The sequence below is a fragment of the Sus scrofa genome, chromosome 7, assembly GCF_054392235.1.
Source record: "Sus scrofa isolate SSC_HxYL_T2T_F1_AM1 chromosome 7, Sscrofa_HxYL_maternal_Yorkshire_Landrace_v2.0, whole genome shotgun sequence".
In the NCBI taxonomy this organism is placed as follows: Eukaryota; Metazoa; Chordata; class Mammalia; order Artiodactyla; family Suidae; genus Sus; species Sus scrofa.
The window spans coordinates 131,514,890-131,530,486 of NC_139389.1; the positions used below are offsets into that span (position 1 = coordinate 131,514,890).

Consider the following 15,597-nt stretch of genomic DNA (forward strand, 5'->3'; position numbering starts at 1 on the left):
CCTCCAGGTGTGACTCTGCTGTCTGTCGCTGGCCTTCCTCGGCTACTCCCCCGACCGCAGGCCGGGGAGGGGACTGAGCACGGGCCTGTCCCCATCTCTGAGCCCCCAGGGCAGGCAACGCACATGGTGCGGGTCAGGTTCAAAACCTGCTCTGTGGACTAGCAGCGTGGTTTGCACCAAAGCTCGATTCAAGGGGCCTGTCGCACTCCAAAGAAAAGAAGAGACAAAAGTATTAACCATGTTTTCCTTTTAATAAGGCTTTTTACTCAAAAGTGTAGCTTTGAAAATCTCTAGCTTGTTGTGACAACCAGAGAAGCTGGGAGCCCCCCGGCCCTGAACGCGGCCACGGTGCGCTCGCGGGCTGGTGAGCTCTCCGCCGCCGGGGCTGGAGGGGCAGGTGCACCGCTTTAAAGTCAGAGCCAACATTTAAAATTAGGCGGAGGATGCATGTCCTACTCTGATTCAGGGAGGAAGGACAAGTTCTTCATACAGTCAAACAGAACACAGGAAGTAAACAAATCTTCAGAAATCACTAGATGTGTGTGTGTGTTTATGTAATTATCATCAACATTGAAAACTATTAAAAATAAGGTTGCCACCTAACCTCTCCTCTTGGTACTGGGGTGTTACTTTTTTAGGGAAAAAAAAAAAAATTTTTTTTTTTTCCGCCCAGACCCTCAAGTTTCCTAACCACTAGCCCGTCTCCACAACCAGCAGCCACACCTCGGCGCCGAAAACCCGGAGCTGGCGCCACCCCGGAGCCGAGTGGGCAGGAGGCGGGGCCAGCTTTGATTCCGGTGGCAGGACGACAGCCGGTGGGACCCCGCTGCCGCCGGAGGAGCTGAGCGGGGTCTGCGCCGGGTCCCAGGGCACCGCGGCCCCCGGGCTCTGCTGGGGAACCTGCTCGTCTGGCCTCGGAGCAAGATGGCAAATCTTAATCGGACAGGGCAGCTAGACTTTTTAAATAACTTAAAAAAAATCATGTTTATATAAAGCAGCAAAAACATACTTTCCTCTCTGCGGGAAGAACAACGTGAACAAGGGGCACAGCGATGCAGGCGGACCGTCCGCGGAGCGCGCTCAACCGCGCCGGGCGGCTCTCAGCGCCCCCGGCCGAGCCCCTCGCTGCCGTCGGAAGACTCTTTGGCGGCTCCAGGCGCTCTTGGACTTTCCTCTCCGTCTGAACTTCCCTTTTCCGCCCCGGTCCCGTTGGGGAGAGAGTTCTCGCCGTTCAGGAGCCCGCGCTCGGCGGCCCGCGCCCTGCGGACGGCCTCGGGGAGCGTCAGGGCCTCCTGCGCGCCGGCCTCCTCGTCCAGGTTCCTGAGGCCCAGGGGCAGCCGCGAGTCCGCCGAGCCCTCCAGCAGCCCCGGGCTCCCCTCCTCGTACCTGGGGAGTGGGGCCCGCGTCTCTAGCTGACGGCGGTAGAACTCCCGGTTCGCCGCGGCGCTCTCGACGGCTTTTTCCAAAATCTCCTTCTCCCCCAAGCGCAGCTTGACGGCCATGGTGGCCCGAACAGAAAGGCCGTGGTTCTTTAGGAAGGTCTTGTCTTCCTGGAAAAGGCAACAGAGCAAAATTAATTATAAGACGTCTTAAGTCGGCCAAACACTACTGACAGAAGGCAGCTCAGTTGTTGCCGGGGATGGGCCGCCAGGGAATTGGTGGGGGGGGTGTGTGAGAGAAAGTTCTAGAACTTGACTGTGGGGGTGGCTGCCTGGCTTCACACTTACATCCAAGCGTACACTTCACAAGGGTGAATTTAACATATGTAAGTGGTACCTAAATAAACGACTATGAAACAAAAAAAGAAAAGCCTAAATCAAATGGTGCTGGAACACTGACACGAACTCCACTTATTTTAAAACCATCCTGTCTGGTGCCCCTCTGGTGCCCAGGCCGCCGCAGACAGCCAACTACAGCCAACTGGACCTATGGATGGATGGCTGGACGGGTGAGAAGTATTTGCAGTCATCGACCCAAGAGTAAACACTGGAAGCACAAATGAAAACTTGGGTTTGCCGTGTCACATGAATTAGAAATTATGGTATTAAATAAGTTTAAAAATGTGCCTTCTAATCAACAATGCCTCAACCTGATTCTCTTGGTAGGTGTAAACGTGTTAAACTGAAAAACATTAGTAAGTGGAACAAAAATCATCGAATCCACAATGATTTGCTAAAGAATTACAAATGTAAGAGTAACTTACATTTAAGACGGACCCTCTTATTATGAGAGCTCTTTCAAAACATGACACAGCACCAATCTCCACCTCATCCGTCTAATTACCTCAATGGTTGTTTTATATGTTTTTAAAAGAAGTGAGGCTCGGTCTTCAAGAAATGTCCACAGTTTGACCTCGTTGTCCCAGCTAACAGGATACTCAGAGTTCCCCAAGGTGAAGATTCTATCGATAGCGTTCTCTCCCAGCAAATGCTCCTTCAGTTCCCCTGCAAGAAACGCAGACAGCCGTCTGTGAGGGGAAGCGGCACGACTCCTCATTTCACCCAGCCGTCCACCTCACAAAGGGCTTGTCCCCCATCAATCAGCCGGGCCATCGGCAGACTCTCCGGAGCAGAGTCAGGCTGTTCCAGGGAAGAAAAAGAGCCGAGAGCCCCGCGCTGCGGAGGCCCAGGGTCAGGGCTAGGCACTCCATTTTCCGCTGCTTTTCAGAGGCATCCCGCGGGCCTTTGGACAGTTTCTTGAGACACTTCTTACAGAAGACCTACAGCGAGACGCCCCTTCTTCTGACAGCACCCCTCTTGCAAACCACAAGCCCAGTCACACCAACACAGGGTGGAAGAGCCATTCAGGTACGCAATGTACGCGGTGAAAACAAGCAGCAGCGCCACAACCCAGAGATGCTTCTGAACGGAAGTCCGACCGCTTCCAGGTGGCTGACCTTACAAAGCTATTTGTCTCGTCGTGATAACAAGTCAGCCACACACTGAAACAAGAAAATGGGCTACAGAGATCTTAGGTCATGAAGAATGTGCCTGTACCCCTCACTGGTCAGGAATTTCAACAGGAATCCCAAGTAAACACAAGTGACCATCCCAATCACCTTCAAGTGTCTCTAGGAAGAGGGGAGAGGCGGGCACCTCCTCCGAGCAGCTATTCGCCCGGCACCTCATCCTCAAAAGACCGAAACATGCCGATGCCATTCATGCTCAAGAGAAATATACCCCGGCTTCTTATGTAATTATGAGACAGTATCTCTTTCAGAGCAAAATGCCCCACAGCTGTCACTATTTACAATTCAATGGAAGAACGGCTGCCAGCAAACCACAGTTTTATTAGTATTAGTAAGAGTGATTCAAAGAATGCATCAATTGTCTTGACATGACAAATTGTCTCTTGATGACTAAAGAGAAACTAAAGAGAATTAACAGACCTAAAATGAGTCAGGCAGGTTTTTTTTTTTTTTCAAGAACATAGCAGTTAATGTTTAAAAGAAATTTATTAAGATGCGTTTGTTAGCAAAAGCTCATGATGAAATTTGGATTTCTGATCCTCCGCTTTACATTCTTGGTACAAAGTAATGAAGTTTTTCAGAATGCTTTTCGAGTGGAAGAAGTTTCTTTTTAAGAAACCCCTAAAGCTAGGGTTCCTCTTCTTCCTCAGCCTCTCCGAGTTCATCGACGGCGGGAGGCTGGGGCTGGAGGCTGAGGGGCGGGAGCAGAGTGTCTTCTCTGCTGCTGACTTGAAGCGGGACTCGCCCCGCGTGTCTGGGAACAAGCCCGACCGCCTGCCCGGAGCTCCGGGGAAACGACCAAAGCCTCCTGGGCAGCCGCCTCTCCCCTCCTCCCTGGGCCCTCACCGGCTCCTCGGCCCGGAGGCCGGCCCCCCAGGCCCCGCAGCACTAGGGTCTCCTCCGTGGGCCGCGGTCCTGGCCATCCAGCAGTGGCCACTGGGTGTTTGGCGCCCGGGCCCTGAGTCGGCAGGGCCGGGTCCCAAGCCAGGGCCACTCCCCGGGTCCCCCGAGCTGGGCGGCCAGGAGTTTCCCCGTCGTCTCCTGCCCGCCAGGCTGAGGAGGAGGAGGAACGAAGTGGGCGCCACATTCAGCATCGTGCCAGCGCGCAGAGACTCCCAAGGCATCGGGGCCCCCATCACCCCCCTCTTAATGATGACTTCTTTGGGGTATGAACTGTGACGTTCAATTTCCTCTCCCTGTATCATTCGCAAGAAAAGCCCATGGTGAGCCCCGACACGGAACTGATGAAGCACTTCCAGGGCACAAAATCGCCAAAGGCTCTCATGCCAGGGACGGTGAGTCTAGAGCCCCACGGCTGCCCAGACCAGGGCCAACTCGCGCCTCCCCGCGTTCCGTGGCGGGTGTCTGAATCGCCTCTGTGGTTTAGGACTAAGTTTCTGCCGCCTCCGTCCTGAGGTCAAGGAGACCCGGGCCGCCCTTCTCTGGATGCAGATGCGAAGACGGAGGGGACGGCAGAGCCCCGGGCTCACGCTCCCGGCCCTGCTGCTCCTGCCCAGCTGCCCTCGGCCTGGCGGGCGGCCGGCTTCCCAGGGAAGAAGGCTTATCCGGCTGTTCAGTTTGGTGCTGCTCCCTCCACCCCATGCAGCCGGGCCGTGCACAGGATCCAAGCGGTTTACAAAACAGCCAACTCACACTCAACGAAAAGTGGAACCTCCCGACCAGGGGATTTGGAGAAACTTATCAGGTGAAAAATGAAACCACACCTGCAACAGGTCAGATCACATACAAGAGACCCCAAGTGGCTTGTCTTAAGGAAACACAGAACAATGCTGGACACATAAATGTAACTCTTTCGGAGCCTGAAGTAAGAGGCTGCAGAGAAGAGTATTTTGCCATTGAAACAGATCCTATTTGCCGTGTTATTTACTCCAACTGGATGCCTGGCATGAAAAGCCCTGCTGGCAGCTTCAGATTCACACTCCAGAGCTGGTTAACAAATGAAGTCCTCGGGCCCACGTGCGCCACGGCCGACCCGACGACTTCAGTGTCCACAGACTCTGAACTTGCCCCCGGGACCGAAAGGCATCAGTGCCCTGTGAGTGGAATGAGGCTCTGCCGTCTTGGGTCATCAGCACACGTCACACCCTCGCGCCTATGACGCGGGACTCTGCTCAGGTTACACCATCTAGGATGCTGTCAGTGTGCTTCCCGTGCGGTGGAGAATTACCGACTGTAAGTGAAGACTGACAACCCATGGAGGATTTAATAAAATATTCCCAGGGTAAAACAGATCAATTTCTTCTTTGTCCAACAGTGCCGTCTCACAAAACTCCTCCCCGAAAGTGTTTTAATTTTAAGCAAGTTCATCTCTAATCTCATTCCCTAGGACTCATAAAAAAGGTCAACATCTTTTTTTTTTTCCCTTTTCCCTGAAATGATTTACCTTCGGTCATGCAGAAAACTCGGAGGAAAGCCAGCAGCTGGGCAGAGACGGGTGGCTCGGTAAAATGCAACGCAAAGACGCTGGAGCTGACAAGAAGAAGCAGCAAGGAGATCAGTGACCCTGCTGTGACCACCCACCGCTCCGAAGTGACACCTCTGCCCCCCGCTCTGTGCGGGCTCCCGCTGGGAGCCTGGAGCCTGCCTGAGTCGCCCTGACTCCTCACCTGAACTGCCACAACACAACGGTCAGTTCTGGCCAAAGGCAGAAGGCAAAGGCTGGCCGACAAGGAAGGCAGTGACCATCGCTGCCGGCAGGTAGCTCTCAGAGCCTAGTAGCCTTAATCTTAGGTCGCATACAACCCATTCAGAGAATTAAGCAAACCCGGGGTTCCTCCAAAAAATGCTAACAATAATTTACGTTGAGTACACATTTTAATCATTAATCAAATATTGGCAAGTTCAATAAAAAAAGGCCTAGATAATCCATTTTCATTACAAATGGTTCCTCCATTCCCCGGAGAGCCAATAAATCATCATTCTTGTCTTCTTTATCATTTTGCACCTCGAATGCAAGAAAATCTTGAAAGATTTAACCAGAAATCCTTGAAATCGCTGGGGATCATGACTTCATTACGGAAACTAATGGTGGCAAAGAATTAAATGAAACCAATTGATGCAGGTCATTAACCTCTTCAAGGTGAACGGCACTCACGACACGGAGGCACTTATTTAACCTAACGGGCACCTCAGGCCTCGTCCCCTTCGACTGGCTGTGGACACCTCCAACCACACAATTAGGTTTATCTGAAAACACTGGTAAATCGCCATGCACCTCAGTGCTGCACACGTGCTGTGTGGTAGGGATAAAGGGATTAAGACAAACTACAGTAGAGAAGTTTTATTAACACGCCAATTAAACACTGTGCCACTGGAAATACTTCAAGTACCACAGGAAAGAGCTGACAGATTTTTTTTTTTTTTTTTCCTACTTACGTGGGGATGCCAGCGCGAGCCAGGACCTCGGCCTTCATAGCGTAGAGCCTGTCACTTTTACTCACTCCAAGTTTTATTTTCACTCTGTCGTGTGAATTATTGTCAAAGAAAAAACCACTGTGGATCACAAACTCTGCATTTGACCGAGTGCCATAAAAAATGTAAATCTGAGATGCAGTAAAGAAAAAATAAAGGGATATAAAAGAAACTTAAGATCCATTCTCAGTACAGAGCAGGGCAAAGGATCAGTTCTCATACATTTAAAGCGACTTTACACTCAGGAGGCAAACAGCGCGGAGGACCGTGCACCTGCCTGGAAGGCCAAGTGCACTGGGGGCGGGGCCGGGGGAGAGCCAGCGTGGCCACCCCCACCCGCTTCCCTGGGACCTTGGGCCTGCACTGAATTCTCCCCCCGCGCCTCTCCTCCGACTATGAGAGCGTTTTCAGGAACAAGGGTTTATTAAGTCAGCGTCTGTCAGAAACTCATTTCTAGATGCTGTGGCAATTCTGCACGTAGCAGGAGGGTTTCGAGAGGCTGATATTTTTTCACTTCGTCTCCCCTGGAAGGGCAGTGGGCTACGTTGTTCTTTGGGGTTACCTGCTCGGTGACAGGTGGACCGCAGGTGTGTATTTTCAAACTTACTGAAGGGCTTAGCCCTGCCCGGCCCCAACTATTACTTAAAACTTCACAGACTGAAGTGAAAGTGCACGAAGACAGCTTTTCTGGGTCCTGTTCCGTTATGTTTTTGCCACTTAAACTGCCTCCTTTTTCTTTTTCTTTTTGTCTTTTTGTCTTTCTAGGGCCGCACCCATGGTACATGGAGGTTCCCAGGTCAGGGGTCCAATCGGAGCTACAGCTGCCGGCCTACACCACAGCCACAGCCACGCCAGATCCGAGCCACGTCTGCGACCTACACCACAGCTCATGGCAACGCCGGATCCTTAACCCACTGAGCAAGGCCAGGGATTGAACCTGCAACCTCATGGTTCCCCGCCGGATTTGTTAACCACGGAGCCATGAAGGGAACTCCAAACTGCTTCTTTCTAGAGAAGGTTCCAATCAACGGAAAAAGATACGAAAACGCTGCAGTTTATACAACCGCAGGATTTGCTCTCCATCACTGGAGAAAGTGCATTTCTAGTGGTCAGGGTTACAAACAGTGGGTCAGTTGTACAAGTAACTGCATTCAACTCTTTCTCCCTGGTGGCCCTCAAGGTCCGTGCCAAACCCGATGCTCATCACAGCCGAGTCTCAACGTCTAGTCCAGAAAGCAGTCCTTACCCAGAAGCCCCAAACTGTCCTGCCCGCGTTAGACACCCTTTTAAATTCTCAGCACAGCACGGGGACCCACCTGCTCTCCGGCCCGGAAGTCCCGCAGCGCCACACACTCGCAGCGGTCGTCCTCCAGGTTGTAGCCGGTGGTGATCTGGCCGAGGGAGAAAGGACAGACAAGGACCTCTAAGTGCTCCCGCTCAGGAGGGCCTTTTGGGGGGCAATTAGAGGATGAGAGCTACCCAAAGCTCCTTAAAGGGGTGGGTTCTGCTTGCTTCACACAACTGAGCAAAGAACTGCAGTTACTTTAATTAATTCTATGCACACCAGAAATTCTTAGGGAAGACCCTGCTCCTGCAGCGAGGGACTCGCTCTTGGGAAAATGCCCTGTACAGATGAACCCTTGCTGGTCTCAGCCAAACCTAAGCCTTCCTTACAAGGATACCGCCATCCAGCACCCCCCTCCCCCAACCAGGAAGGAAGCAGGATCTCAGAACTCTAATTGACTTGCAAATGGAGCCTATCCAAAGTGGGTCTCCCATTGGATAAGGAACGGGCAGCATGAAAAGCTCTGCTTCTGAATTACATGCACATTTTACTCTGAAACCAGAGAACTTAAAACTTTCAGACCAGCAAAGGAGAAATAAGCCAACTTTCACCTTCTGCTAGGAGCTATCCTGTCAGTTTCTAAACCCATTACAGACAAATACGAAAATCCACGGACCACCCCGAAAACCCGCATCTCCCATCTCTCCTGTCCAGGCCATGTCGTGGTCACTTAGATCCCCAAGCTCCCTGTGCCTCAGCTGGTCAGCATGTTATGGATTCTGTCTGTCCCAGCATCCCCTGGACGGCTGAGGCCTTGCCAAGCTGATCACAGGCAAAAACCTCCCAAATGATCTCAAATCCATAACAACCCCGGGGACAAACACCGTCCCTCCAGTTTAAAGCCTTTCAGTGGCGCTCCACTTTGCCTCAAGGAGAGAATCCAAATTCTTGGAGTTCCCATCAAGGCGCAGCAGAAACAAATCCGACTAGGAACCCTGAGGCTTCGGGTTCAATCTCTGGCCTCGCTCAGTGGGGTGTGGTGTGGGTCACAGAGGCAGCTTGCATCCTGCGTTGCTGGGGCTGTGGTGCAGGCCGGCAGCTATAGCTCCAATTGGACCCCTAGCCTGGGAACCTCCATATGCTGTGGGGGTGGCCCTAAGAAGCAAAAAATAAAAGAGGGAATCCAAATTCCTTGGGCCTGAAGCTCCCCTGGGCTCCATTTTTTGTTGTTGTTGTTTTTTTGCCTTTTCTAGGGCCATTCCTGTGGCATATGGAGGTTCCCAGGCTAGGGGTCCAATCGGAGCTATAGCCTCCAGCCTATGCCAGAGCCACAGCAACACGGGATCCGAGCTGCATCTGGGACCTACACCACAGCTGACAACAATGCCAGATCCTTAACCCACTGAGTGAGGCCAGGGATCAAACTCGCAACCTCATGGCTCCTAGTCGGATTTGTTAACCACCGAGCCACAATGGGAATTCCAAGGGCTCCAGTTTTGCCTGAGTCCTGGCTTCTCTGAAGGTGACTCCCCTCACCATGCACCGCCCCCGCCGTGTTCCACCCCCCTAACCTCCCACCCCAAGCCAGGGTATTGATCTGTGTCCCTGGCCCTGCCAGCCAGGCCTGCAGCCTGACCCCTTTCACCTCTGTGCCCTGCAGCTTAGCTCACCAAACCGAGCACCTGATCCTGCCCTTGCCCTTGAGAGTATCTGCCTGACGCAGAACCCACCACCTCCCGCCTCTGGGAGAAGACTGGGGCCCCCAGTTTGTGTTACAAGTGCTTTCTCAGAAACCTGCCCCTCAGAGCCGCCCCCTTCCTCGCTCAGATGGGAATGACCGCTCAGTCGTTACTTTGATCTCTTCATTTTATCCCGGAGAATCGCGATTCAAGACAGCGCCACGTGCTACGTGCTATGTGCTAATAAAAGGATCCACAGCTCAGAAGATCACTTTTGCGTCTACGGGAAGGTATTTGGGGATGGACTCCTCTTTAAAGCCAGTATCCCGGGAGTTCCCGTCGTGGCACAGTGGTTAACGAATCCGACTAGGAACCATGAGGTTGCGGGTTCGGTCCCTGCCCTTGCTCAGTGGGTTAAGGATCCGGCGTTGCCGTGAGCTGTGGTGTAGGTTGCAGACGCGGCTCGGATCCTGCATTGCTGTGGCTCTGGCGTAGGCTAGGAACTACAGCTCCGATTCGACCCCTAGCCTGGGAACCTCCATATGCCGTGGAAGTAGCCCAAGAAATAGCAAAAAGACTAAATAAATAAATAAATAAATAAATAAAGCCAGTATCCCCAGAACCAGTGGCCCACTAACCATATACCTAGCAATCCCTTCACTCTCGGATGTGCAAAGACCTATGAGACATGTGAGAAGCAGGAGGAGCAAGGAAAGCCAGGTGTTCTGGCTCGTGCTCACGCACAGGACAGCTTGACGCGGGATCACAATCAGCTCCAGGAAGATCCTGCCCAAGAGCATCGACATGGCGTTCCGAGCCCCAGACGTGACCTTGACGACAAGGTGTGGAATCGGGAGTGCCCGAGACCTCCCAGCCTGGAAGCCCGGCAGCCCACCGTGCGGTACCCAGGGCCCTGACGGGGACATCAGGGGCAGAAGGAGGTGGGGCAGGCTGGAGGGGAGGGCAGGGCTAGCACTCTGCCGGAGGAGCAGGCAGATGCCAGGAGGCAGAGGGCGCGGCCAGGAGGGGGCCTGTGGCGCTCAGGACGGCCTTGCCTGATGGGACCTCGGGAACTGCAGGTGCAGAGGTCCCGCAGGGCCGAGGTGTGTGGGACCCAGACCTGGCCGCTGGGGTGCGGTGGGGACAGGCTGAGCAAGGTCTTTCTGCTACTGTCCCAACCTGGGCGTTCACTCTGGGGCTGGAAGCCTCATGCAAATCTAAGTGTTTCAGATCTTTCAGCACTCTAACAGAAAAGCCTTCTGCTTAAGTCTCCCAAAGCCCTGCCAGCCTGATGGGTAGAGTCCCACACTCAAACACACGGCTGGTCGTTCCAACACGTTTTACCTGTTGGAACTAATGCAGTGGCCCGAAAAAACACTTAGAAGGGCCCTTCCCCATAGATGAAGGGAGGGCAGCCCTGCTGCTCAGTTCTGAGCAAATCGTGCAGAACCGAGACACAGCCCAACACGGACGCCTCATAAACCAGTCCCTTGTTTGTTTCTCCGAGTGGCTGGGGAATGGGCTCAGGGCCGCCTGGCCCCTACATTCCTGCGCCCCTCCTCCTCACTGTCGCCGACTCGAGGCTCCCCTTTCTACCCCCGTAACCAGGTTCGGGGACACCGTCAGAGCGCACAGCGTTCGTTGCTGGGTTACAAATGTCTACCTGCTCCCCTGGCGGTAGTCACATCAGACAACGACTGTCAGGATAGACACACACACAAAAGACAGCTACTGTCTGAAAAGTCGAGCCTGAAATGTAAGAACCTTCTTTTAAAAAAAAGAGATTAACTGTTAATATGTGTAACATGCAAGTTCATGGAGTTAAAATAGATTCTTAAATCCTACCAGACAAAACTTCCCATGACGTCTTATAATTACAATGGAAACAGTTCGACAAAGGTGCAGGAGAGCGAAGCATGTGGAAAGCAAAAGGACTGACATGGAGGATACACCTTCTCGAGATCAGCAATGCTCCCGCCAGGACTGCGGTGGGTTAAGACTTTATGAAAGTCTCAAGAGTCCCATTAGTGGAAATACAGAACTCGTGGTGGTCATCAATTCATTATTTTTATTTTGAGATAAACTTTTTTTTTTTTGCTTTTGGGGTGGGGGAGTTTAGAGTTTACATGAAAGCTGTAGCTGGTGTGGAGTTACTGTCACCGACTCGAGACGTACGAAACCGGGGGTACGCAGGGTATGTGAAGGGGTGAATGCACAGCAAAACTGACCAAAGGGGCCTCCTGGTGGCGCAGTGGGTTAAGGACCAGCGCTGTCACTGCTGTGGCTCTGGTTACAGCTGTGGCTGGGTTTGATCCCTGGCCCAGGAACTTCTGCATGCCGAGGACATGGCCGAAAAAAAAAAGCCACTGACCAGTTACCAGGAGGCGTTGAGTGGACAGGCCATGGGGGCCACTGAGTTTCACTGTGGAGGAGTCTGTTTTGCATCATTGGTTTGGTTTGTTTACAATAAAGTATGTACTTTTTAAATTTTAGAAGTAAAGACAGTAACTCCAATGATTTATCAAATTTAGGAACCAATGATCTAATCTGAGAAAAGAAAAAGAAAAACGCTAGAGCTGAATATTAAAATTTTTTAAACTTCAGTATTACAATCATCAGTTTAAAATAGCCCGAAAAGAAAAAAAAAAAAAGAACAAAAGGTAGTTTTACTCCTTAACGTAAACAAATGATAAAACAGGCTACCCTTTCTTTAAATGGATAATTAAGCATATTTACATTAAGCAAAAATGTAAAAGTCTAATTATCCTTTCTCTACAATTTAAGAGGGTTCTTGTCAGAACTTCCCAGATTAGCACGAGGGGTATTCTACCCTCAGTGTTGGGCACACGTTACGTGTGTTCTGGCCATTTTGTGGAATTAGATGTGGAATACTCACTTTTAGCGTTTCTCCAATCTATCTGTAATACTGCTAATAATAAGAAAGAAAGCTGACCTTGAGAAAAGATGAACAGAAAACTAACCACACCGGTACACAACTCTAATGTTTAAAAATTCAAAACCTTCTCGAGTTGATCACATTTCCAACTACTAATATCAAGCAATCTTCCTCGGAACAACATCAGGGCACAGAGCAACCTGGGGGTGGGGTGGGGGTGCTGGCATCTGAAGAATGCGGAGCAGAAGCAGAGGGCAGGCTTCCCTTGGTGTCCTGATTAAGAGGCAACACAACATCTCCCTCTTTGCTTCGCATCTGACTTCCAAGTTCAAGGCCAAGAGCCAGCTGCCCAAGTGCACCCCTCCCCCGCCCCCCACCAGGGACCAGTACAGGACACAGCTCCAAAGCAGGTTAATCGCTGGGGCCAAGGTTGGGCCCACGGTCAGGTGAGGGGAGGGGCCAGGAAGGACCACAGAGATACAGCCGGCAAAGAAAAAACAAGCAGCCTAAGAGGAAACAACAGAATGAAGGTTTTTTTTTTTTTTTTCCCCAATAAATCAGTATTTTAAAAAGAACTAAGAAAAATGAAACTTTGGTTTCGCCTGTGGTTCAATAAGATATGAAAATGATGTCTAGGCTGGAATTGCGGCTTAGCAAATAAGCGCAGCTCACTGTGGTTTTTGAAAGTAATCTAAGATGCGAGTTCCCCGTTTTCAGGATTAAGTAAATGCTCTGAGAAAAAGACCAGCTTCTCTTGGTGGGGGGCGGGGCGGCGGGGAAAGTGATCTGCAGGCTCCCCATCCACCTGACAGCAGCCCCCCCCCCCCCCCCGGGGACCCAGAGGCAGTCCTCACCAGGCCGTTGGTGTGATTGCACATGTCCCACAGGGGGATCAGTGCCAGGGTCACCCGGGAACCATCCTCCGTGGGGATCTGGTTTTGTCGGGTCATCACAGAGGAGACGGCCCACCTGTAACGGCCAGAAAAAGACAGCGACAGTCACAACATCTGAAAGCCGTAAGTCAACCCGAAACTCAGCTGTGTCTGACTCCTCAGCCATTTCCAAACCCTAGGTCACAAGGTGATGGATGGCTGCCTTCATCATCATTTAAAACTCAACCCGGGGCTGAGAAGAGGGGGAAATGGAAAGCAAAGGGGGCGGGGGCGGACATGGCCTGGAAGGAGGGCTCTGGGGGTCTGCGATGCTGCCCAGCCGCCCCCGCCCCCTTTGCCTAACACTGCCGCTACCTAGTCTCAGCCTCAGCGAAAAGCAAACAACATAAGTCCTTTCTGATCAGAAATCCTCTAAGAGCTCTACAAAACGTGGGATGCTCTTTCATATTACGTTGTGCCCTGCATTAAATCTTTTGGTTTAAAAAAAAAAAAAAAAAGGCCCCTACACTGAGGCGCTGTAAAAGTCTACTTAGAAAGAAAAAGAAAAGTCCTCAGGCCCACCCCCACTACCGTTCACCTCCAGCATCACTCAGCCACATCCACCGATGGCTCCCACCACAGTTTCGGGCATTTCTCCTCGGAGACTAAACCCGCGACTTGCCGCAGCCGCCCAGTGAGATGCAGGGCCGATGACAACGACCTCCTTTTGAAGGCTCGGTCATGCCAGCCCTGTCTCACCGAAGCCCTTCTCACGTCTGAGCGCCCCCGAGTCACAGAGAGACCACCCTCCCACACCCATCGGGCTCGCGCCCCTCCACCAACCTGTAATCCTCGTAAGTGAAGGATTCCTTCAAGGGCAGTTTGTGGGCCTGCGGATGGGTCTGGGAAGGAGAAGTGTCGGAAAGCAGAGGGAGAAGAGAAAAGGGGAAAAGGGAAATCAGTCAGCAGAATTTCATTATTTCGCTGCCTAACGGATCCTAACAAGAGCCAAATGAAGCAGGCGGCATCCAGCCGCGCTACTGAGGGATCATGGCGCTATTATGCGATCATACATCACTGTCAAGTTAATTTGTTGTGCCCAGCAGCCGCCATAAATCTGCTTCTTCATCTTTCCATACCAGGGCCCGCAGACGTGGCACAAAAACGCAATGGAAGGTGGACTGAGTTTACCCAAGGCGGGCACGCCCACGCCGGGAGCGGCTAATGGAGGCGGGCGGCCCGGCTCCCCTGCCTCCTGGGCCGTAAGGTGTCACGCACCCTTTATGAACAAGTTCAAGTCTCTCCTAACAGCAATGCACAATGAAAGGCGCTCTAATACACTGAACCTGCCTGCATTTGCCTCAGACTGAAAACTGCTGGGACAGGAATCGACCTGTTACGCGCAAGCGGCTCGTACGCGTGGCAAGTGCAGTTCAAAGACAGGAAAGCAAGCAGAACACGGTGCGGGGAAATTGTGAATTAAATTTCACAAGCAGACATCATCAAGATAAAACAGAGCTCGGCATATTTAAATTTCACTCCTTTTTTTTTTTTTTTTCCCCTGGACAAAAGAACGTTTGATAAAAATATCTGCAGCCTCACACTCCGGAGGAAAATGTTATACATGCCATGTTCTCGCTCCACCACACTCCCCCACCTTAGAACTTCCGAACGCTTTAAAAACTTGGTCTCAATTAAGAAATTAAAAGCTGTAACAGCATCATTTTAATCTTCGGTTTCCATTACACGTCTGATGGACAGACGGCAGTCGGGGATCAAGTGAACAAATGGTGGTTTCTGAGACACAAATGGGATTCGGCCGCGCGGTCTCGGTACCACCGTTAATGCACGAAGCCCCGTGCAGCGTGCAGTTTTTACTCTTGACGCATTAGCATCACAAGTGCACGGTAATTTGTCATCGCTCACTGTAATGTTCTCGCTGGCACCGGGCGCGGGACAGTAGGGGATGAGGTAAAAGTGGCTCAAACCGTAAATCAATTAGAAAACAAAAGCGTGTGCTCGGCGCGCAATTTTAGGCAAATTATATATTACAAAAGGCTGCCAATTGGGTGCTGGCTCCCAGGTGCCCGCTTCTCTCCTCTCATCAGAGCCCAGCGTTAACCCTTTGGAAGAAAGGTCAACATATGGAAACCCAGTCACACCATATGTAAATGCTGTGATAATAAAAATGAAATTAAAGAAGATATAATTTAAGGCAAAACATAAACTATCCCTGTGCCCGGGGCACTTTCTAGCTTCTATAGGATCTGGATGGGGGGGAAAAAAAAAAGCCCATACCAGGGTCTAGCACAGCAAAGATTCGAGCAGAAGCTTCCTACCGCCTCTTTTGTGTAATGAATGAAGGTCCAGGCTGTGTTCTAAGAGTCCTAAAGACGTTTTCTGTTTAGTTATGGATCGGACCACAACGGGCACTCAGGTTTTTCCTCATAAATGCACAAATTCAG

General features: G+C 51.6%; 1 protein-coding gene across 7 annotated transcripts in view; it reads right to left on the bottom strand.

Moving 5' to 3' along the window:
- Window positions 1-230: 230 nt before the first annotated feature.
- SETD3 (SET domain containing 3, actin N3(tau)-histidine methyltransferase) overlaps window positions 231-15,597 on the bottom strand; it is a 74,366-nt gene continuing 58,999 nt past the window's right edge. For all 7 annotated transcript variants that reach the window (XM_001925288.6, XM_005666437.4, XM_084970163.1 and 4 more), the window contains 7 exons: window positions 13,976-14,034; window positions 13,115-13,229; window positions 7,717-7,791; window positions 6,365-6,531; window positions 5,373-5,458; window positions 2,284-2,444; window positions 231-1,550 (listed from right to left, as the gene is read on the bottom strand). In XM_001925288.6, the coding sequence (XP_001925323.1) occupies window positions 1,101-1,550; window positions 2,284-2,444; window positions 5,373-5,458; window positions 6,365-6,531; window positions 7,717-7,791; window positions 13,115-13,229; window positions 13,976-14,034 (1,113 nt within the window). In that variant the 3' untranslated portion in view covers window positions 231-1,100. The remainder of the gene's footprint in view (window positions 1,551-2,283; window positions 2,445-5,372; window positions 5,459-6,364; window positions 6,532-7,716; window positions 7,792-13,114; window positions 13,230-13,975; window positions 14,035-15,597) is intronic.